The 16,919-nt window shown below is 43.8% G+C and overlaps 1 protein-coding gene across 3 annotated transcripts in view; it reads left to right on the plus strand.

Annotated features, from left to right (window-relative positions):
* Nucleotides 1-16,919, plus strand: part of DOCK1 (dedicator of cytokinesis 1) — a 278,288-nt gene that overhangs the window by 10,002 nt on the left and 251,367 nt on the right. For all 3 annotated transcript variants that reach the window (XM_059852216.1, XM_059852217.1, XM_059852218.1), the window contains exon 2: nucleotides 14,410-14,493. In XM_059852216.1, the coding sequence (XP_059708199.1) occupies nucleotides 14,410-14,493 (84 nt within the window). The remainder of the gene's footprint in view (nucleotides 1-14,409; nucleotides 14,494-16,919) is intronic.

Below are 16,919 nucleotides of genomic sequence, written 5' to 3' on the forward strand. Positions count from 1 at the left end.
AGGTGTCCCTGCCCATGGCAGAGGCTGTAATGGGATGAGCTTTAAAGTTACTGCTTTAAAACTTTTATTTTAGTTTTATGTATATTACTATATTTTAAAACTTTAAATTCTAATTTTTTTTACTGTGTGATGCTACGCACTTCTATTTAAACTATACACTTATAATTTTATTGTTACTAATTAATTTTGGAACCTTTTTTCTGGTTTTAATTCAGATGTAATGTTTTCTCGGGGGTCTGTGCTTTTCAACACAGAAAGTCTGAAATTCTCAGCATCCAGGGTTGCAGCACAGGTATCTGAAATCCCTGAGAGCCTCTTGGGGCACACAGATGCCTTTTGCAAGTGCAGCCTGAGGTGTTTGTGTTTGCTCTGCCTTCCTCCCCCTGCTTATCCAAACAAAGCACGGAAGTGCCGGCGTCAGCAGCTGGGGGCTGGATGGAATAAAACATAAAATAACATCTGTGGAGGGACAGAGCCCTGTGTCCTGGGAGGGCAGGAACAGATGGGGCCACACTGTACCCAAAAACCTTCACTGGGCTGTCTTAGAGGGCTTTTCCCCATTTTCATGCAGGGAATAAAAAGGAAAAATCAAAATTTGGAACAGGGTGCCAGGGTCCCAGAAGGACAAGGAACAGCTGAGGCCACACTGTGCCCAAAAACCTTCACTGGGCTGTGTTAGGGGGGTTTTCCCAAGATTCATACGTGGAATAAAAAGGAAAAATCAGAATTCAGAACATGGCCTGAGTGTCCTGGGAGGACAGGAACAGCTGAGGCCACACTGTGCCCAAAAAACTTCAGCTGGACTGTGTTAGGGGGGTTTTCCCCATTTTCATGCAGGGAATAAAAAAGAGAAACCAGAACTCAGAACAGGGCCTGAGCCATGTTTCCATGTCCTGGGAGGACAAGGAATAGATGAGGCCACACTGTGCCCAAAAACCTTCAGCTGGGCTGTGTCAGGGTTTTCCTAAATTTCATACATGCAATAGAAAGGAAAAATCAGAATTCAGAACATGGCCTGAGTGTCCTGGGAGGACAAGGAACAGAGGAGGCCACAGTGTACCCAAAAACCTTCAACTGGGCTGTGTAAGGGGGGTTTTCCCCACTTTCATACATGGAATAAATGGAAAGCCAGGACTCAGAACAGGCTCTGAGTGTCCCAGAAGGATGAGGGACAGCTGAGGCCACACTGTACCCAAAAACCTTCAGCTGGGCTGTATTAGTGGGGTTTTCTTCATTTTCATGCAGGGAATAAAAAGGAAAAACTGGAATTAAGGGGGACCTTGGCCAACCCTGGTGCTGCTGGTGCCTCTGGGAGTGGGCAGAGGTACAGGATGATGGGGAGCTCCACTCTTCCCTTCCCTGCCTCCCAGCTGCTGCTTTGGCCTTGAGCATCCTCCTCCTGGTGCCAGCTGGTCTGCAGGAGGAAATGTTGGCAGCAGGGAATGGTTCAGGGCATGGAGTTGGGTGCTTTTATTGAGGAGTTGCTTCATGCAGAGTGTGTGGATCAGAAATGGAGTGGAAGCAACTGGTAATAGAAAAAAAGTGCTCCTGTACAGAGGCTGCCACAGGAAATCTCTCAGTGCTGAGCCAGATGGAAGCTGTTGATGAGAATTGAGTTTGTGAGTCTTGAGGCAGATGGTGAAGGATTGAAAAGGACTCTTGCTTTCAGGAAAATCTGCTGTGCTCAGGAGTGCAGTGAGCAAATCCTGCCCTGGCCGGGCTGGGATCATCGAGGGGGTGGCTCGGAATGCCCTGCCAGTGCTGTCCTCTGAAGGAGGGCTGGCACTGTGCACAGATATGCTGAAATGTGTCACTTGGGCCAGCAGAGTTGGAGATAAGGGCCTGTGGGAATGTTTCTGCTGATAAAGAGGAGGTTAATCTCTCCAAGTGGGAGGGTATGAGTGGAAACGAGCATCAACATGACAAGAAATCTTTAATTACTGTTTTGAGGATGTGTCCAGCAGCTGTTGTTTGATTGACTTTTTCCTGCTGCTTTGGGGTGCTGTGGGAGAATTGTTCTTTTTGCATTAATCTGTGGCTCATTTCTAGCTTTAATATAGAAAATAATGCTCACACTCAAGCCTTTTGTATGCTCTGTCTAACCTGAGGTAGTGGTGCTGTTACCTCGTGTCCAGCCTCTTTTTTTTCCCTTTATTTCTCTTCTTTTGTCCTTACAAGTTCCCACCAATTTTCTGCAGGCATCACCTGTTGCCTTGTCATCCCTGCAGGAATTCCTTCCTTCCTGCTCACCCTTTCCCCCATTATTTTACTGCCTCAGTCTTGCTTGTTACATTTTTCTTGCCATGGCTGGTAGGTGTTGGTGTTTCCATCAATCCATCACTTTCTTTGACCAGGATTCTTAGGTGGAGAAGACTTGAGAGCCTATTTTATTTCCTTCTGTCTGAGCCTGGTGTATCTTGTGGGTTTGCTTTAATTTTTTTTTTTCTCCTTCTGTGAATTGATCTCTGGAGTTTCCTGTGTGAAGGGTGGCTCAAACTGGTTGTAAAAAAAAATAAGTTGTGGCAATTTAATTAAAAAAAAAAAAAAAAATTGGAGGTATTTTGGCTTCTGTTTCACAGCAGAGTTGATCTGCAGAAGGTTTGTGTTTGTTATGGCAGGATCCAGCTCTGTCCTTCCCTGTCAGCAACACCTCTGTAGCTGCTGACAGTCTGTGTGCCACCTCTGTCACCTCCACTGGGCTGCTCTGCCCTTTTCTCATGCTGCTCACTGACATTTGGGCATAAAGGAACCAAGCTTTTTGTCCAGGCCCTGGCAGGAGTGTGCACAGGGGCAGCTCAGAATTCCTGGAGCACTGGGACTACCTCACAAACAGCTGGCATCGACTCCTTTGTAAGAATAATTTAGTGGCATGTGACAGAGCAGTGGATAAAGATCCTTTCCCCAGAGATTTCAGTCACTGAGCTGTTTTGGTGAGAAACCAGCTGTCCTTGCTGACACCGAAGTGGCTGGAGATGAGAACAGATATTTTTTTTTTGTGGTGCAGAGATATTTCTTGGCCAGCAATTTCCACAGTGTGTGAGTCCAACGGGACAAAGCACCAACCCCAAACTTTTTGATGCAGAGCCAGATATTCTTTTGGTATTTATTGCACTAGACTTTATTTGTATTTGCTGGTTGTGTTCTTGGGTGTTTGACTGGAACTAAGACTCTAAAAGGATTTAAAAAGCACATGAGATGTTTATCTGGTAACAGGGACATCTGCAGTTAGATGGGATTGCTCTGATGCTGAGCACTGCTGCCCTGCAGAGCTCCAGGAGGTGCTCCTGGGGGAGGGAAGTTTTATAAGGCCTTGATCTGTCTCTGAAGTGCTGATTGTAGGAATTGGACTTTGGATTCTCTCTGGTGCCTCTCCTGCTCAATCCCAGTTTTGGGATGTTGATGGAGGTGGTGCTTGTGCAAGATTATGGCAAAGGCTGGGTTAAACCAGTGCTGCAGCCAAACTGGGAATGGGGTCCCAGCAGCTGGTGCAGTCCCCATCCCTGGAAGTGTCCAAAACTTGTGGATGTGGCACTTGGGGACATGGGCTGGTGGTCACCATGGTGCTGGGCTGACTGTTGGACTGGATGATCTTGGAATCATTAAGGTTGGAAAGGACCTTTAAGATCAGCAAAGTGTTTTTGAGAAAAACATCCCAAACCTTCTTTAAGAATCATTTTAATCTTCAAATGCTGAAGGATCTTGCTTTGAGCTCAGTGGGGAGGGAATTCTTATTCCCAAAAAATAAAGACTGGGTGTAGCCAGATAAACACATTTTAGTCAAGACTTGAGAGAATGACTCAGTTGTGGTGCTGCTGACATTGTTGGAAGTTTTGTGTGGGTTCAGCTCTGGTTTGATTTTCTACTTGAATGTATTCTTGAAGTGATTTATTAACAGATTTTTATCAATCACTGGTGCTGCAGAGGAGCCTCTGTTTATTTACTGGGCTGTGATGAGTGATGGAACTGGTTCAGATTTTTGCCTTAAACACAGAAAATACAGTTTGGGCTTCCTGCAGCAGCTGCACTTTCCACAGTTAGAGCACACGAAGGTGAATGTGTTCTTGGCTGAAAACCAGGAGTTTTAATACTTTTAGGGCTTGAATATTTAAAATATTGGCATAACTGCAACCTTTTATAGCCTGGGTGTGATACCATCTATTACACAGTGTGCTGATCTTCAATCAGGATATAAACTTTTAAGCCCAGGAGTTCATGTATTATATTTGTAAAGGGCTGTCTGGATGCTTCCATAACATTTACATAAAAAGTGTGGAAAATAGAAAATAATTTTGTGGAGGGGAACTAGAATAATTGCATGCCAGCTTAGGTTTTCAAGAGATGGGTAGTGACAGCTTTGAGAAATGCCTGGGTAAACGGAGTGAAAAGTAAAATATTGGTGATCATTGATGAAATCTTGAGTTCTACAATTGTTTCCCTTTTTGCTGTAGCTGCACGTGACAGAATTTGTGTTGTTACCTTTGCTTGCAGCAGCCTCCTCTTGCTCTTGGGCCATTCATGGAGCAAGTAATGTTTTTAAAGATTAAATTGTTTTTCTGCAGAACACTGAGGGCTGCTTAGCAAGAGGGCTGAGTTAGATTCCTGCAGGAAAATGGCACAAATCATCTCCCCACCTTCTCCAGCACACGTCCCACTGCTGAGAGCTCCTGCTGTCTCAGAGGATGCCTTCACAAGCATAGCCAGGGCAAATGTGTGATTTATAGATCAAAACCAAGCTGGTTTGCTGGGCATGAATTGAGTGTGCTGGCTGTCATGAATTTGGTTTTTTAATAGTTTGTTTTGAGGTAGATGTGCTGCAAGTGGAGATGAGTTGAAGAGTTGAGGAATAACCACTGATTTTAGATGAATGCAGTATTTTTTCAGCAGGGGAAGCAGAAAGGTGAGAGTTAGACTGTCCAGTCTGCTGCCTGCTGGAGCTTTCCAAACAGAGACATTGAAGCAGATTTTGGGAATCATGGCAGGGAAATCAGTCCCCTTAAGCTGTTGTTTGCAGTGCTAGGAACAGCCTGGATCTGCTCCTTGGCCAGGAGCTGCCTCTGGCCCCTGCTCTGCCCTGGGCATGTGCTGGCTGCTAATGCCTCCCCCTTTTCAGGGAATTCTCAGAGTGATGCAGGGAGAATAACCTGCAAAAAGGGGGAAGGAATAATCAAAATGCTCCCTTTCTTACAGCAGAGGTGGGAGAGTTACTGCTGGGTTAGTGGCACTTTAATCACCCTCCTGGCATTAATATGTGACCAGGGGTTTTTTTAAATACAATTTCCTTGGATGATTATGCTTGGGAAGGAAGGAGTTATGGCTTTGCATTATTCTGAATTAACAAGGGCAATTTGGAGGCTCAGGGCAGTGAGGGAGGGAAGTCTAAGGGTTATTTTTGATGGATTTCAGTGGGCTTGAAGGATGCCTTAGCAGTGGGGAACCAAATTCTTACCTGGGAATTCCTGTGTACATCTGGGATTGATTACTGGGCTGCACCAACTTTAAAATGCCAATTTATTACACTATATATGTATTAAAAATCATTGATAAATTTAAATAATAATAATTTTAAAAAAAGGCTTGGACTTGATGTTCCTTGTAGGTCCCTTAGAACTCAGAATAATCTGTGATTGAGCTAGAAGAGGCTTTAGAATTATGAAATTAACCAATGATAAAAGTGAATGATTGTGAATGTACAGGTGGTTTCTTATTGTGCCAAAATTGTGGAGCTCAGTGTCTGGAAGCAGATTTGGGGTGTTGTTCTACTCTGTTTTTCCCCTTTCCCAGAAGTCTGAATTTATGGAGTAAAATGTGATGCTAGGTCTTTAATGACTAGTGGCATCATATCAGTTACTTTTCCTTATCTCTTCCAGACTGAACACAAAGATTGGTGTGGGCTCACAGGATTTTCTGAGGTGGGGAAGTTGGAATTACAGGGATATGAACTCTCTGAGAGAGCTGCCCCAGGGCTGGAGCTGAGAGGGAGCTGGACAGTGACCCTTTGTTAGGGCCAGTGGCCGAGCCAAGTCTGCTGGAAGCTGCCCCGAGCATGTGATTGCCCCTGCTTTGGAGAAAAACAATTTTTCCCTGTTTTTGCAAAATGCTGCTCTTATCTTTGAGTGCATTCAGTGCTGTTTGACTTGCTCCCATGGTGATTTTTCCCCCTAATTCCAGCGTGAGGTGCAAACTCAGGAAAAGCGTCGCTGATTTCCCATTTCTGCCCTAGCCTGGTGGTTTTGGGAGGGAGGGGGAAAGTGTTGCTGGCTCCAGCTGGGGCTCTCAGCAGGTCATTCCCCTCTCTGGGTGTTCTTTGGGGAAAGCAGGACAAGTTCCTTGGGGTTTCTTTGACTTGGGGTCTGTACTCTCGCTGTTGGAGGCAGCCTGGTAATGAGATGGCAAAGAAAAGAAATTGAGTAAGGTGTGATGTGTAAAAAGCCTCAAACTCCCTTCATCTTTTTTCTCCCATTCCAGAGGCTTTCCTGAGAAAGGAACAGAGGAATTTTGATTTTGTTTTCCCTTGCAGAAATAGTGAGGAGGAAGAACAGTAGGAAATGAAAGCATCTTCCCACCACCTCATTTCCTCCTTGCTGCAGGCTCTTTGCTCTGCATCATCAGCTCGGCATTGCAGTGAATTGTGTAATTTTTTTCCTGTTTCCACAGCAGTGCAAGAGGAGTTTCAGTGTGTTGAACTTGATTTTATAGTCCTTGAAATGCCTATTAAAACATAGCTGTGCCATTAAGCTCACTGCTGTAGTGGTGCTTAGTAAAAGACCCTCTTAGCACAATTCTGCTCAGTGCCATTGGAATTTCCTGTCATGGCAAGGAAGGGGCTTGAAGAATTAGGGGGCTGATGCCTCAGGGATGTTCACAGGGAGCTCTGTGGCCTCCTGGAGCACCAGGTTGGGCCTGGGGGAGCTTTGACATCATTTGTGTGGGTTTAGCCTGGAATGCTGTGTTGGGAAGGACTTGAGGGTTTCTAAGTCCGTTTTACATGCTGGATTTAAGAGTGAGTGAGCTTGTGACATTTGGGATGTGCACCTGTGTGTGTTGGACATAAACTAAACCAGGAGGTGTTTCACTCAACATGAGGAACCCCTCTCCACAAGGGTGGCAGAGCCCTGGAACAGCTGCCAGGGAGGACATGGAGCCTCCTTCTCCAAGGGAGACACTCCAAACCTGCCTGGATGTGCTCCTGTCACCTGCCTTGGCAGGGGGAGGGACTGGATCATCTCCAGAGCTCCCTTCCAGCCCCAGCTGGTTTGGGGCTCTGTGGCTGGGTTTGGGACTTCTGGGGCTGTCCTTCCAGTTGATTGAGTGAGTTTTTGGGATTCTGTGGCTGGGTTTGGGATGTCTCCTGGGGCTGTCCTTGCTGTAGATTTTTGGGATTCTGTGGCTGGCTTTGGGATGTCTCCTGGGGCTGTTATGGAGCTGCTGCTGTCCCTGAGCAGGCTGGTCCCTGGGCAGTGCAGGCTGAGAATGGGGTGGGTGCAGTGCTGCTGCCAGGGAGGGCAGGGATGGGGGCACATCAGGCAGGAGTGGGTGTGGAGCTGCAGCTCTGCCAGTTCTGGTCACTTCTCTCCTGGGGACCCTCAGCTGGAGGATGTGGCCTGACTCACCACCAGCCCAGGCATGTTGATGCTCTGGCAGCACTGACCAGAAGCTGGATGAGTTCCTCTCCTCTCCAGCCTTTAGCTCTTGTCCTTCTCCTGCCCTGCAGACCCCTGGGGGGCATTTTCTACATAGCAGTGTTGAAACCTTTGCAAATTTTCTAATAACCATGTGTAGAGGTGGTTTTGAAATTTGCTGAATTCCAAGCACTGAAATCCTTTCTTGAGGCAGAAATTGCTCTTTGGGTGAGCACAGCTAATGTTCAGATGCTGTCCTTGCCTGCCTGGAGGATGGTGCTGGAGCAGGAGCCAAGTTACAGTTCCTTAGTGGCCCCCAGTGAAATGAGGGAGGTCTGAGGGAACATCAAAACTCAATCCCTTTGTGATTCTGAGTTACCCCAAGACAGATGCCAAAACATCTGCCTCTGGATAATGTTTTGTGTTAGTCTAAATCAGCATCTTGCTTTTTCTGCAAGAGCCAGTGTTGAGAGCTCGGGGTGATGTGATTACTCTTTGCATCCAGGGTGTTTCACTTAATGGACTTCTTAATATTAAAAATCAATTTGGATGTTCTTGATTGTGCCTCTTGTTAGCTGTGCATTATGGCACATTAATAATGCTGTTAGAGTCAATAATGATGTGTATATATATATTTTTTAGCACTAGTTTCAGCTTTATACCCTCAGTACTTGGTGGTGAAGTACTCTGAATACAGATTAGCCAGGAGGAGGGGGGAGAGCTGCTAAAATGGTGACTGAGCATCTCACTTCATTAGCTCCCTAAAAATAAAGTGTCTGCCTTGAAAGGAGGGAGAGAGGAAAACAAGAAACTGAACTTGCTTCTTGGAAATCTTGGCTTCATCCAGAACTCTTCATTTGACAGAATCCCAGATTTATTCAGGTTGGAAAAGAGCACCAAGATCTTTTTAAGGCCATGCCCAGTCCCCACCTTGTCCCCAGCCCAGAGCCCTGAGTGCCACCTCCAGCCCTTCCTTGGCCACCTGCAGGGATGGGGACTCCAAACCTCCCTGGGCATCCCCTTCCAATGTCTAACCACCCTTTCCATGGGGAAATTCCTCCTGATGTACCCCCTGAGCCTCCCCTGGTGCAACATTTCTTGTCTTCTTTTTGCTTTTCCCTTATTATAAGGGAACAGATGTTATTCCCCCCCATCTGTCCCCTCCTGTCAGGGGATTGTGCAGAACCACAAGGCACCCCCTGAGCCTCCTTTTCCCCAGGTTTTATTTCTTTCTGTATTTTTTAATGAATGCAGAAAGGACAAGTGAGCATCTTGTGTCCTCCTCGAGCTCTGCCAGCAGGGCCCAGCAGGGTGGTTGCACTTTGGGAAGGCACCAGGCTCCAAGTTTGGGATTGTTGTGGATTTCTGAAGTTTCCTCAGCTTATTAATGAATTCACACTGGGTGGTGAGTGATGAGACCCCAGTGATGCAGGCACATTGCTGCCTTTGCCATCTGCTGTGAAACCTGGGGTGTCTGCTGGTGCTTAGAAAGCCTTGGTGGCCCTTCACTCTCTGTGCCCTGACTTTGGAAGAGGGAAGCAGGCTGGCATTGCAGGGATTTCAGCCTGAGGAGTTCCACAGGCTGGTTTAGGGCTCTCTCACCCTCAGCAGGTGCCCTGTGTAGTGATGGAGGAGTTTGCAGGTGAGCCACTGAGTGTTTCAGGAGTTTGCTGCTCCCAGAGAGCAGGAGTGGAAGGAGCTGTCTCACCTTTGTAAGGGAAAGTGGTGATAAATCCTTTCTATCTACTTGAACTTGTGGGATTTGGGCTAATCCTGTGATAAAAGTCCCATTTGTGGATTTAATCAATAAGATTAGAGCATCACTGGGCAGGAGGAACCTTGAGCTGGATTTTCTCCTTTAGCTTGGTGGTAACTGTTCAGATCTGAGGATTTCTCCAGGCTTCTCCTCTCTTCAGGAAATGAATTTTTTGGGAATGTTTGGATAACAGAATAATTAAAATATTGAGAAAGAACTCTGACTGAAGCTTGGTGAGACCAGGAATGACAAAACCCAAAGTGAGGGTGAGAGGATCCACCCTTGGTTAATGCACACATGAAATAATTGTCTTTAACAGTTCTCAGATGCAACTAACTCCTGACTCAAACACTTCTTTTTTCTTTTGCTTCTCCATTAGCCTCAGGTGTAGAAATTACAGACTCCTCTGGGTGTGTAGCAGAGGACTGAGGAATCTGCCTGAGTACTCAAATCATCCACTTTCATTTTAGGGAAAATAGGAAAACCTTCAGGTGTCTTTTAATACCAGAGAATTTACAAAAGACTTTGCTCTCACCTCTGCAATTTGTCTGCTTTTATTGAAGAAGCACAGTTAGGGTTTAGGGTTTTTTTTTTTTTTTAAAGCCAGGGTAAAATAAAGCTGGTAATGTGTTAAATGTAGTTTGGGTTCATTCAGGAGTTCAGAATGATTAATACAGCCTTTAAAGCAAAGTAATACCAGGGAATATTACTCTGTAACATTTTTATGCTCTCTTAAGATATCTCACCTTTTGTGCAGTTAGAAAAAAGCTTTTTCAGTATAAATTGATGTTACCTTTGTTTGCTTTCTCCTTTGTTTCCACCACTAATTCTTCTAGTGTTGGCCCCCTCATTTTTCTGATGTGTGCAGATGGAGTGCAGCTCACAGAGGTGTTTGTTTTGTGTTCTTGGATGGTAAATGGGGGTTTGGTGCAATTACTGTAATGCCCTGTTCAGTGTTCTTTCTTTATCAACTCCTAGAGCTGGAAGAATGCCTCTTTCTGTGCCCACACTTAATCCTTTGCTTTTGGCACTTTGGGACCCTTGGGTGGATATTGGGTTTTTTAAATTAAGCAAAACATACTTCAGTTAAAAGAAAAACCAAACTTAAAAAATAGAAAGCTGTACCTCAGGTTTTTAAATATTTTAAATGATAGCTCAGGATACAGTTGGTGAGACAAAATGCAAACTTAACAGTTTCATCCTTTACTCCTCCAAACTTTGTCTTTCCCTTTAATTAAAGCCTTGTCATTTGCTCCAATCAGACATTTTCTATCACAACATCTTTTGATGCCACTGTACATAAAAAGCCTTCCTGTGAGGAGGAGTTACCTGCTCCCTTGCAGGGGAGTTTGTGGTGCAGGTCAAGCCTTGCTTTGTAATCACAGGGGTGGAATGCACTTTGTGGTTATTTGAGTTGTTTGCTTCACAATCTGTCAGTGCTGTTGGAAGCCAGAAATGTGATTTATTTTCTCTTGCAGACATATTTTTCACACACATATATATATTTTTTTGCAGATAAATCACCCCTCCCTGGCTCCTCAGTCGGTTGAGGTCAGTGGGAGCTGGTGTGGGCAGCAATTACCATTTGATGGCTGTTTGTCATCTTCTGTCAGAAGAATTGGTCATTCCACTGCAGCTCCTGCTGCCTGACCTTCCCTGTTGTGACAGACACCACTTCTAGCACTCTTGGGCATAAATTTCAGTGCCTTTTATTCATAGCTGCTTTTGATCCTGGGCGTTATTCCACTTAAATGCTGGAGAAATGCTCAGCTGGAGTGTGAATTGAGTGCAGGACTGGTTTTTAATCTGTTAGAATGCAAATTTTTCCTGGCTGGGATGAGTGGTGTGAGTCAGTGAAGTTGCTTGTCAGGGTCCTGGAGGTGGGAGACTGTCCTTGGATTCATTTCTGGATGTGTGAACGTCCCAGGGGGCCCTGGATTGAGCTGTGAGCACTGAAGGGATCTCAGTAAACACCCTAAAGATTGGGGTTTTTTGTGTTGTGCTCCAGGCACACAAGTTTGGAGGAGTTAGGGCTGTGTAGCTTTGATTTCCCTGCTATGCACAAAAGCTGAAATGTGAATATTTCTGGGGAGTGTTTCCAAGCAGACTGTCCCACGTGCTCTGTGTTCACCACTGTGAACAGTTTGAAATGCTCATTTTTGTTAAGGTTTTTCTCAGAACCCCCTTCTCCTGCAGGGTAGCATTTATGGCTCTCAGATATCCTGTGCCAGATGCTTGGGAGGGAGAGTTTATCTGTCCCTAATAATGACAAAATTAGGGAAAACATTAAAGCACAAATAGCTTGGCTTGTTTTGTTGCCAATAAAAACTGTTACTTTCTAAAAACTTCATTTAAATCCTGGTGATATTGGTCTCTGCAGTGCACCTGACCTTTATTCTTCCTACCCTGTAGTGTGTTTTTATTCCATTAATAATCTTCCACCTTCTACACTGTTTTCCAAACTGCTTTTCCGTGTCTTCTTTTCCACTTGTGCACTCAGATTTCTTGATTTACCTCTTCACTCTAAAGTCTGTCAAGTCAGAGGAGTTCTGCAGAGAAAAGAACCCAGCCAGCCTGGGTGGATTGATTTATGGGTGATCCAATGGGTTATAAATTGATTTATTGCTGATCCAATGGATTATTTAATGGTGAGACAGTAGATTTTGGATTGATTTGTTGGTGAGGCAGTGGTTTATATATTGATTTATTGGTGAGGCAATGTATTATGGATTGAATTATTGGTGAGCCAATGGGTTATGGATTGATTTATTGGTGATCCAGTGAGTTATGGGTGATCCAATGGGTTATAATATGATTTATTGGTGGTCCAGTGGGTTATTTATGGGTGAACCAATGGATTATGGATTGATTTATTGGAGATCCAATGAGTTATGGATTGATTTATCGGTGAGCCAATGGATTATTTATTGATTTATTGGTGGACCAATGGTTTATGGATTATTTATGGGTGATCCAGTGGATTATGGATTGATTTATGGGTGGTCCAATGGGTTATGTATTGATTTGTTGGTGAGCCAATGAGTTATGGATTGATTTGTTGGTGAGCCAATGGATTATTTATTGATTTATTGGTGAGCCAATGTCTTGTGGATTATTTATTGGTGATCCAGTACATTGATTTATGGGTGCTCCAATGGGTTATGGATTATTTATTGCTGCTCCAATGGGTTATATATTGATTTGTTGGTGATCTAATGGATTATGGATTGATTTATTGGTGAGCCATTGGATTATGGATTGATTTATTGGTGAGCCATTGGATTATGGATTGATTTATTGGTGAGCCATTGGATTATGGATTGATTTATGGGTGATCCAATGGATTATTTATTGATTTATTGGTGGACCAGTGGCTTATGGATTGATTTATTGGTGATCCAGTGGCTTATGGATTGATTTATTGGTGGTCCAGTGGGTTATGTATTGATTTGTTGGTGATCCAATGAGTATTTATTGGTGAGCCAATGGATTATGGATTGATTTGTTGGTGAGCCAATGGATTATTTATTGATGATCTGGTTGTGAGCTGGAATTCCAGGGGTTCTGGGCAGAGCAGACAGGAATTCCTGGAGGCTGGAACTGGAGCAGTGGGCTCTGTGCCCCATCCTCGTGCTGGGATCAGACTCCCCTTGTGCCCACAGGGATGTTCCTGGTGTGTGAGCAGGATCAGGTTTGGGCTCAGAGCAGGGTTTTGTGCAGTTCCCAGTTGCTGCAGATGTGGTTTGAGGTGTTGATCTCTGTAGTGCAGGAGGAGGGCTGGGCTGGGAGGGAGCTGCCAGGGAAGGCAGGTTTGGATCCCACCTCTCATGGCTTCCTGTAGAACTCTGCCAGGTTTGGAATTTGAGGGGTTTTTTGGAAGTGCTGTGTTACCTGTAATGAGTGTGGAATGGGCTGAGGATGCTCTGTGAATTCCTGGTCTGAAATCAATTTCCTCTGACAGCCACGTGTCCCTTACCCAGCTCTTTCTGTTCCAATAAAACATCCCTGAGCCCTGCCCTGGAGACTGAGGCAGAAAGAAAAGCAGTGAGAATCTCAGGGGTGGTAGGAACTTCAGAGCTAATTATTATGTTCCAAAAATGCTTTCATTTCCTGAAGAGCTAGAACAAATAGTGAGAAATTCTGATTTTCGGGTATTATTGGTCCTCTTTGGACGGAGTAGCTGCAGTTGGAAATTGAAGAAGAAACTTCTGTGGGTCCACCTTGACTGAAGTTCTTTGATTTCAATTTCTTGTGAAATATTTCAGTCTCTGCCTTCAATCACAAGGGACTCTCCTTGGTATTGGAAGATTTTTTTTTTCTTCTACAGAGCATTTACTCCATATAAAACTTATAAATTGGCTTTTGGAGTTGTAACTGTTTTGGTTTTTGGATCATGAGTATTTTTTTCCCCAGCCAAACCTGGTCTGTAGCATTCTTTGTCAGATGCATTTGTGGACATTGGCCAGATTTTCTTTTGGGAGTGGCAGGGAGGAGAGGTCTTTGAGTTCCTGTTGGATTTGCTGTAGTTTATTGTACAGCCTCTGCCACTCAGAAATACTGAAATCACATTTTTCAACCTCCTGTGCATGCAGTAAATGAATGAAATGACTGAGAAATCATCCTTTGTTGTTAGTGTGGCAATTTGAGTTTTCTAAAGACACTTTGTAAGTTTTCTGTGTGTTGAGCTGACAGGGGAAGACAGAGCAGTTCTTTGTAGAACTGCCTAAAATTGACACAAAGTGCTGTGGAAGGCTGGCAAATACAACAAAAATTGAGTCTATTGCCATGAAGAAGCAAAGCATTGCAAACACAGTGAGGTACAGCTTTAGAAAGTCAACTTGTGGGGTTTTATGATGTTACAAAGGGAATTATGAATGGGTTTAAGAACTTGGCGGAATTTTTATAGAACTTAATTTATTTTTTTTTTAATAAAGAGGTTCAGAATGGCAATAATGAGTAATAAGAGCAGTGGTGTGATGAAACAGCTGGAATTGTTGCCTTGCCTGTGCTAACAGCAGTGTTCCCTCTGTCCAGCTCTCTACAACTATGATGCCAGGGGACCTGATGAGCTCTCCTTGCAGATTGGGGACACCGTGCACATCCTGGAAACCTATGAGGGTAAGATGGCAAAAACTGAATTGGAAACCAGCACTTTTGGGGGAATTGCATTCCTTTTCTGTTTGTGACCCTCTTGAACTGGAAGGTGAAGCAAATGGATTGAGCTGGTGAATAAGCACTGGATTTTCTGGGGAAGAAGAATTTTCTCACAACTGGATGTTTGTGTGGAGAGTTGTAGCCTCTCCCCCACGTTAGAGAAATGGGAGATGCTTTTTGGGAACCCTTGGGTGATGCAAAAGAACCTGCTGCTGCAAGAAGTTTAATCTGAATTTGGAAGTCACCTGGGTCTTGAATTATTTATGTCTCTTCTGAGCTGGGTGCCTGTGTTAGTGATTTCAGCCTTTTCCAGGTGCCTCTTGGGATGTGAAACTCTACAGACATCACCTGTACCAAAACCTTTCCTCCCTGATCCTTGTACAAGGGAATTCCAGTGCTGAGTTTGATAATCAGCATGATGGGGAAATTGTCACAACGTTTTCACCTCTTAATCCAGGCAAAATAAAACTTTCATTGTATCCTTGAGTTGGAATTTTGTGATGTGCTGCAGTTTGGAAAGGTCTGAGGAACACAGAACTAAACTGTGTGTTTAAAATAGTGTAATGTTGTTTGTCTTGTGGAAACATTTACTTTAATATATTGATTTAATTTGCTTCTCTAGACATTGATCTTTTGGTAGATCTGGGTGATAAATTTATTTTAGTTATTGGATTAATTGGATTTTTAAAAAATATTATACTTACTGAAACAAGCATTGCTGTTTCAACAAGAGTTGATCATCACTTGAAGTGGAATTTTTGAATTTTCTCATTATTCCTGGGCTGGCCTTTTCTTGGAGCTCAGTTTGCTGCTGCAGTGCCAAGTTTGACTCTGAGCAAAGCTATCTTTCCACTATCTGATGTTGCATGCTTTAATAAACCCCTAATAATGCCAAGATTTTAAATGCAAATGGAGCAATTCAAATATTGCACAGCTTTGTACTTCTATATAAAAATAGATTTATTTAATGAATGTGGGAGTAACTGAGCAGGGAATGTGAAACCCTATTATGCAATCCTATCAGATGCTGAAACCCTGATAAATGCTGACTGTTCCCAAATAAGTGGGACAGTGGGGATGAGCCACATTCCCCTGGGCTGGAAATAGAGGAAACCTTCTCCCTCTCAGGGCCTGGAGCACTGGGATGAGTTCATGGTAAAAGAAATGCAAATTCCTGTTCTCCCAAGCACTGGTTGCTCATTCCTGACCTGGGATGGGGAAACTTAAAAAAACTCTTACAAATCAAACCAAAACCAAAGGATAACAAGTTTACAAAAGCTCTTGATATCCTCAGTTCAATGCTTCAACAGAATATATCAAACACAACAGACCACAGTTATCTAAACCTGTTTTAATACTTAAAAATGATGAACTTTCTTTTTAATTTATTTGAAAAAACTGTAGCATTACTTCTCTAATTTATTATTTCTCTAAATTCTGTAACACCCAAATCTCAAAAACTCTCCTAAACTACAATAAACTAAGACCAAACCTCTTTTTGAGCCTCTCAAAAGAACTCTAAACATTTCTCTTCCTACAAAACCATCCCCACACCACAACAACCAGACCTGAGACAAATATCTGAGGGATGCTGTAGCTCTCCTCTCGTGTTCAGAGCTGCCAGGATCAGGGGATCATTTGAGTTGTTTGGTCTCCTGCAGTCCCTGGATAAAATTGCTGTGGATTGTGCCCCTGGGAGGTTTTGTACCCTCCAAATTCCCAGGGGTGTGCCAGGCTGAGGTGGGAAGGGGCCCATCCAAAGGAAAACCCTCTAATGAAATAATCCTGAGACAGAAGAGTTGTTGGGAGAGTCAGTAAAGCCTTTTTGCTGAGGATTTTGCCTTTCCTACCCCTTTTTCCTGTGGGAAAAGCAGTTGGCTTTTTTTGTGGATACCTGCTTTGTTCCTCCCATCCTGAGTACCCATCTCCTCCCAATCCAAACTAGATTAGATACTATTTTAAATTAGTTTTCTGCAATCATTCCTAAGTTGAGAGTAGTTTTGAAGACTGGTCTGTGTCTGTGGGCTTTGAAGTGGTAGTTGTTCATTTTTTGGGTTTTTTTCCCCTTCTGAATCTGCATTGCCAAGAAAAACTCCTGGGAAATCCTTGCTCAGATGAGGACCTGGAAGGGCTCAGTCTCCCATCCATGGTCTGCACAATCTGATTTTAGGACAGATGTAGGGTATCTGCCATGTACTGGAATTAATTTGAGTTGAACTTTTCCCCTGTGTTTAAAATTTAATTTTGTTGCCCATGAGTAGAACTTATTTTGGAATTAGTGTTTATTATTAAAGTTTTGACATTTTAAATTCTAATCCTGGAAATTTTTTTTCCCCTCTAAAATGCAAGAAAAAATTGTGTAGAAGGAGTTCAGTGTGTGGATTCTGTAA

Source organism: Haemorhous mexicanus, chromosome 7, assembly GCF_027477595.1.
Source record: "Haemorhous mexicanus isolate bHaeMex1 chromosome 7, bHaeMex1.pri, whole genome shotgun sequence".
Classification (NCBI taxonomy): Eukaryota; Metazoa; Chordata; class Aves; order Passeriformes; family Fringillidae; genus Haemorhous; species Haemorhous mexicanus.